At 39.0% G+C, this 6,813-nt stretch overlaps 1 protein-coding gene across 1 annotated transcript; it reads right to left on the minus strand.

Moving 5' to 3' along the window:
- Positions 1 to 3,710: 3,710 nt before the first annotated feature.
- On the minus strand, positions 3,711 to 5,979 carry LOC143606988 (uncharacterized). The gene is made up of 5 exons (XM_077082592.1): positions 5,851 to 5,979; positions 4,931 to 5,002; positions 4,706 to 4,849; positions 3,843 to 3,914; positions 3,711 to 3,762 (listed from the first exon to the last, which is right to left on the minus strand). Exons 1-5 carry the CDS (start codon positions 5,970 to 5,972, stop codon positions 3,711 to 3,713), a joined length of 462 nt encoding a protein of 153 aa, XP_076938707.1. The 5' UTR covers positions 5,973 to 5,979.
- Between the last annotated feature and the right edge of the window lie 834 nt (positions 5,980 to 6,813).

The following is a 6,813-nucleotide window of genomic DNA, read 5'->3' on the forward strand; positions in this document are numbered from 1 at the left end:
TTCTATTCATCCTGGCGCTGATAAGATGTACAAGGATTTGCGCATTACTTATTGGTGGCCCGGTATGAAAAAGGATATTGCTGTGTTCGTAGCTAGATGTCTGACTTGTTCTAAAGTGAAAGCTGAACACCAACGCCCATCTGGTTTGCTCGAACAACCAGAAATTCCTACGTGGAAATGGGAATGTGTAGCGATGGACTTTATTACCAAGTTACCTTTGACAGCAAGCAAACATGATAGCATTTGGGTAATAGTGGATCGTTTGACTAAGTCTGCTCACTTTCTGCTCATTCGTGAAAACTACCGTGTTGAGCAACTCGCGCAGCTTTATGTCAAGGAAATTGTCTGCCGCCATGGTACTCCTTTGAGCATCATATCCGATCGCGATGGCCGTTTTATATCTCGCTTTTGGAAATCTCTCCAATCTGCGCTAGGAACTCGCTTGGACATGAGTACGGCATATCATCCTCAGACTGACGGTCAGTCTGAGCGAACTATTCAAACTCTTGAGGATATGCTCCGATCTTGTGTTCTTGATTTTGGAGGTAATTGGGATTCGCACCTGCCTTTGATCGAGTTCTCTTATAATAACAGCTATCATTCCAGTATTGGTATGGCCCCATTTGAAGCACTTTACGGTCGTAAGTGCCGCTCCCCGATTTGTTGGAACGAAGTGGGAGAAGCTCAAATCACAGGACCCGAACTTGTTCAAGAGACAACCGATAAAATCGCCAAGATCCGTGATCATCTGCTGACTGCCAGAAGCCGACAGAAGAGTTACGCAGATCGTAGGCGGAAGCCTCTCGAATTTCAAGTTGGTGATCTTGTTCTCCTCAAAGTGTCGCCCTGGAAGGGTGTTGTCCGCTTTGGGAAGAAAGGTAAGCTTGCTCCTCGTTATGTTGGTCCATTCAAGATTCTCGCGCGTGTAGGAAAAGTTGCCTACAGACTTGACCTGCCGCCCGCGCTCAGTAATGTGCATCCAACGTTCCATGTATCCAATCTCAAGAAGTGTTTAGCCGACGAGAACCTTCACATTCCACTTGATGAAGTTCAAGTTGATGAAACTATGCATTTCGTTGAGAAGCCTGTTGAGATTATGGATCGCGAGGTTAAGCAAACCAAGCGCAGTCGTATCCCTATCGTGAAAGTTCGCTGGGAGTCCAAGCGCGGAGCCGAGTTTACATGGGAAAGGGAAGATCAAATGAAGATCAAGTACCCGCACCTGTTCTCTGCGCAACCTACTTCGAGATAAATTTCGGGACGAAATTTCTTAAAGTAGGGGAGACTGTGACATCTGCCCCGATCCGACCCGACCCAGGTACCCGTTTCTCCGATCCGATCTCTCTCTTTTATGATTTAATATTTATACTTATATTTTACTTTTAATAATAATATATATTTTCCTTCCCGCCTCTTTCTCTCTCTTTCTTTCCGCCGTCCCGTCCCTCTTCTTCTCTCTTTCCGCCTTCTTTTCCTTCTTGTCGCCGTCCCGCCCTTACGCCTTGTTTCCCTCTTTTTCTTCTAACTCTTTGCTTGTCCTTTGTTCCTTCCCGCCTAAGGTTGTCTGCGCAGCTCCACGCGCCAGACCCCTTACAAGGAATCCTGCGTGAAGACCACCTGTTTCAGCGATACGCGAGACGAACTCTTCTCGCAGCGCGCTAAGAATTGTAATTCTTCTCGCAGCGCGCTAAGAACGGTAGTTCTTCCCGCGACGCGCTAAGGATTTGTAATTCTTCTCGCAGCGCGCTAAGAATCGTAGTTCATCCCTCGACGCGCGAAGAATTATAGTTCTTCCGGCGGCGCGCTAGGAATTTTAGTTCCTCCCGCGGCGCGCTAAGAAATGTGATTCTTCCCGCGGCGCGCTTAGAAATGTAGTTCTTTCCGCGACGCGTTAAGGTTGGTTCTGTCTGCCTTCGCGCTCGCGCTCTCTTGACCTTCTATGTCTGCCTTCGCGCTCGAGCTTTCTCGCGCTGAACCCTTTGAGTTTTCTTCTGTTTAATCTAGCCGTTTGCTTTTGTGTTGTCTTATCTTTTGTGCTGTTGACCTAATCTGCTTTATGTCTGAAAAGCCACTTTCGGCGCAGCATGCGCACCAACCCCATTGGTTGGCAGAAAAAGTGACTGACATTATCTTTGGAGATCTGCTTTTTCCATGCTTGACCAGTACCTTTTTCTGAACTGCCCATGCCTTTTTACTGTTCCCTGTCAGCTTTATCTTGCCCCCTGCAGCTGCCATATCTTTTGATATCTTTTGCTTTTGGAATCTTTTGCTTTTTGAGATCTTTTCCCCTTTTCTAGGGATTGTGTTCCCTAGGGTTTCTCTATAAATAATAGTATTATTTTTCCTAACACTACACACACAAAACACTTAATCTCTCCTGTTCTCCTTGCTCTCTCTGCTGCCTCCCTCTCTGCCTCCGTCTTCCTCCCTGTTCTGTCCTGCTTTTCCGGTAATATATATATATTATATATAATAATTTACTTATTAATTATGCTAACTTATATCAAGACTTAAAACAAACCATTAAAACAATAATCTTATTTATAGGTTAACTTGTGCTTGTTTAAAGTTGGTTCTTGCTTTATCTTACACCGCATCGTTTATCATGTGAGTAATCTCGTACCTAATCCCTTTTTGCTTTTAATGTTTTGGGATGTTCATGTGTTCATACAAACTTAGAGTCTTAAACTTGTTTATGAGCTTTAGTCGCGCAGTATCCCATGTGTTGAGGACGTTTACTTGGCTGTTTATTTGTATGTGTGTATCATTAACCGCTTTGTTCGGCCTATTCCGCAGTTTTCATGGATCCATTAGATGAACACGGGAGACCTATCGTTTACGGTTTTCTTTGTTTACACTTGCACAGATGTTTTCTCGTTTTTGTGCTCAATTGGGAGCACGGATTGAACTATGAACTATGAGCTATGATCTATCTAGGCTTGATCACAATCTGATTGCACCCTTGTTAAACACCAGACATACACGTGTTGCGCGCAGATTTATTGTTATCTATGTATTGTATTAAACTTGATTTCTCACCAACACGCAAGTGTTTGACGTTTATTTTAACACATGTTCAGGTTTGCAGTAGCTGTTCTGGAGCTTGTGGACACATAGGAAGTTTTCTTTATTTTGGACCTAGATTAAAATGTATCAAGACAAGTTTTTGCTGTTCGAATATTATGATTATAATATATTGATTTATGATGTTTTATGTTATCTGTGTTTACTCTGCGCGTGCGCGAATGAATGTATTTATTAAATATTGACACCCAATAGTGTCACGAGTAATGAAACAATATGTGGCGCCCCGATGTATAATCCGCCTTTGGTCGGGGTGTTACAATTTGTATCCCTAAAATCCCATTCTCATTTAACTCATCTCAATTAATCCAAGTCCACAACCCACATCCATTACCCAACACTAGCCCGACCCATACCAACTCCTATTCTATTATTTATTTCCTGATAACCCGAGTAAACTTTCCCTCTATTATTAAGTAATATAATTAATATTATCTTGAAATTTCGGGATGTTACAAAAGTGGCTCGGGATAAATAGCCGAACAGTCATTTTCTGAATTATGTTCACAAAGTAACGGGTTTCCTACAATTCTGATAAAAAAATAGATTGAAGCATGATTTAGAGATGATTATCAAACAAAGATAAATCATTACTATCAAAGGTGAAAAGCAACTCACTTGAATGTTCATGCTGATATTTTAGGCAACGAACCGCTAAGATTATTATATGAAAGGTCTCTACATAAGAAAGCAAGCCAACTTTAACAAGTATAAGAATATTATCAAATAAATAAAAAATTTAAGGCAAGTTGACATACACAAGAGTGAGGCCTCCAACTCCAGATAATGACGCGGGAACTGGTCCAGTAAGGCTATTGTTGTTTAGTCGCCTGTTTCGAATACAAATGTGTGTTGTGATTAGAAAACTTAATAGCAAAGTATAGCTTACTGCATCTCGAGGTGGCAGTCACGACCTGTTCAAATACAAATGAGTGAATAACTATTGTAATAATATGCCTTATAGAATCATAATTAACGCATTAGTAATCAAAGAAGATGGACAAAGAAACATTCGTGGGTCAACCCATCTTGTTTCGAAGTGGGACGAAAAATGACCCGTTTTTTAACTAAATCTGATTTGACCCATTACCCGACGCGCTTATCTTGCCACTTCTATCGCATGCATTATGATCAGGGGTGGAAACGAGCCAAGCCACTCGTGAACTACTCTAGACCGGCTCACTAATAGCTCGAGTCAGCTTAAACGAAGTTGAGCCTGAGCTGGATGGCGAGCCTAAACAAGCCTATTATTTATACAATTTTTATTTAACATATTAGGATATCAATGTTTATATAATAAATTTTATTATATATAAAACTGTGATAAAAAATAGCTAAATAATATATATTATGTTATATACAAAAAATTATAGTTGAAAAACTACTCATGACCCGAGCTTAAGCTTTATAATAGAATTTGAAACGAGACGAGCTAAAAATGACCCATTTTATAGATAAACTAATAAAACGTTGTGGGTCGACCAATCCTGTTTCACAGTGTACTAAAAATGACACGTTTCAACTAAGCCCGATTTGACCGTTACTCGACCCGTTCATCTTGCCACCTCCATTACTTGCATAATGCATTATGACACTAGAAAAGATAAAAATACAAACTTACAATAAATTTAAGTTCTTGAGATCTCCTAATGAACTTGGCAGCTCGCCACTGAACTTATTCCCTGAAAGATCAAGTGTTTGAAGGTTCGATAACTTCCCGATTGCACCCGGAATGGGACCAGAAAACACATTATTCTGTAACGTACTAAACAAAAGATCAACTGTAAGAACACGTATATTAATAAAAACAGTTAAAATATTGGTAAAATATCAGAAAGATGATTACATAGATTGCAAGTTAGTAAGGTTTCCAATTGCAGGCGATAAAGTCCCAGATATATTTTGACCAGGCATCCCTCTGATGATTGCGAAAAAAAAAAAACATTTTTAGTTAAATAAGCAACACTTAAAAAAAATAGTTAATTACACGGATAGACTTAGGGGTGCAAACAAGCCGAGCCCGAGCTTGACTAGGCTCGAGCTCGGCTCGTTTAACTTACACTGAGCCCGAGCTCGAGCTCGGCTCGATTCGAGCTCTATTTTCAAAGCTCGAGCTCGGCTCGTGAGTAGATTTTCAAGCTCAAGCTCGGGCTCGATTCGTTTACTATATATTAATTATTTTTTATATAATTATTATTTTTTTATATTATAATTTTATGTAAAAAAACAATATGTATTATTTAGTTATTTTTATTTATTTTTTATAAAATTATATATATTAATTAATAATTATTAAATATATATTTCAAAAAATTATATAACTGACAGGCTCGTTTAGGCTCGCGAGCCGGCTCTAGCCCGGTAAGTGAAGCTCGGGTTTGGGCTCGTTTATTAAACGAGCTTACATTTAGACTCAAGCTCAGGCTTAGGCTTGATTAAGCTCGGCTCGATCGAGCTTTTTAACGAGCCGATCTCAAGCAGCTCGGCTCGTTTGCACCCTTACGGATAGTCCCTGTGATTTGCCTATATTGCATTATAGTCCCCACTTTTTTAAACTTACATGGGGGTATATTAGTAATTTTACATAAAACTAACAGAAAAGTTAACACCAATTAGTGAAAAGAATTATTTGGTGTTACGTTTGAATGCCTACCGGTGTAATTTTAGAAAGGTGGGGACTAAAGTGCAATATGGGAAAACCGCAGGGACCATTCGTGTAATTAACTGAAAAAGATATTATTATGTTATGTTATATTAAAAACTTACAGAGCAAAAACAGATCCATCATTGGTGCAAGTAACCATCTTCCAACTACAAGGATCAACAGATGATAAATCCCAGTTGTCAAGAACATTATGCGGATCCTTCACATCCTGCTTTATAGTCATTAGAGCCACAACTGCATCAATCCAGACATAAACTAAATATCAAACATTTTTTTATAGGAAAAATATAATATTAGATTTTAGGGGGTGTTTGGGATATGTTTATCTGCTCATAGTAATAGGCTATGTTTGTTGAGCATTTTGAGATAGGGTTGTTCAAAAAGCTAGCGGCTCGCTCGAAATTGGCTTGTTTGTAAATGAGCCGAGCACAAGCTAAGGCAAGCTCGACCGTTGGCTCGTCCGTTAGGCGTGTTTAGCTGGCTCGCTCGTTGGCTCGTTTTAATAAAAATATATATAAAATATGACCAAAAACTATAATGCAGTATTTAATATTAATATATATTAATTAAAAAGTCTTTTGTTTATAGATTAAATATCTTATTTTTTAATTTTTATATATCATTATGTGCAAAAATATAAAATTAGATTTTATTTAAATAAACAAACCAGCTTGAGCTTGTTACAACCCGAGCTCAGGCTCAACATTTCAGCTCTTTAAGATGAACGAGTAGGCTCAGGCCCTCGGCGTGTTTACAGCACTGCTCTGAGATTATGAGTATCAAGTATCAGACAAACTAATTCTAGGTGGATTCAAATTTACAAGTGTACCCTTCCGGTTCATTCTCAATAAGCCGATTAACTGCTTATTCTAGCATACAAGCAGCTCCTTATTTTTGTTTTCAGAGTTCAAAATTTTGCCTAATTTACTGAAATTGTGACTAAAGTTGCACATATTGACTAAAACCAAACTTTAATAGCATTTTATAAGTTTGGCAAGACTTCTATTTATAGTTAATATATGGGAACTCTTTAATCAAAAGCTACATTTTTTAAGATAACAAAT

The sequence above is a fragment of the Bidens hawaiensis genome, unplaced genomic scaffold (genome assembly GCF_021521415.1).
Source record: "Bidens hawaiensis isolate Kalapana, Puna unplaced genomic scaffold, B.hawaiensis_p1.1 tig00078737_1, whole genome shotgun sequence".
Classification (NCBI taxonomy): Eukaryota; Viridiplantae; Streptophyta; class Magnoliopsida; order Asterales; family Asteraceae; genus Bidens; species Bidens hawaiensis.

Coding starts and splice junctions, on each gene's coding strand:
- LOC143606988 (XM_077082592.1), bottom strand. CDS start 5,972: ATGACTATAAAGCAGGATGTGAAGGATCCGCATAATGTTCTTGACAAC. Junction 4,850..4,930: donor CTTACTAACTTGCAATCTAT/GTAATCATCTTT, acceptor TCTTTTGTTTAG/TACGTTACAGAATAATGTGT. Junction 3,915..4,705: donor CTCAAGAACTTAAATTTATT/GTAAGTTTGTAT, acceptor TATTCGAAACAG/GCGACTAAACAACAATAGCC.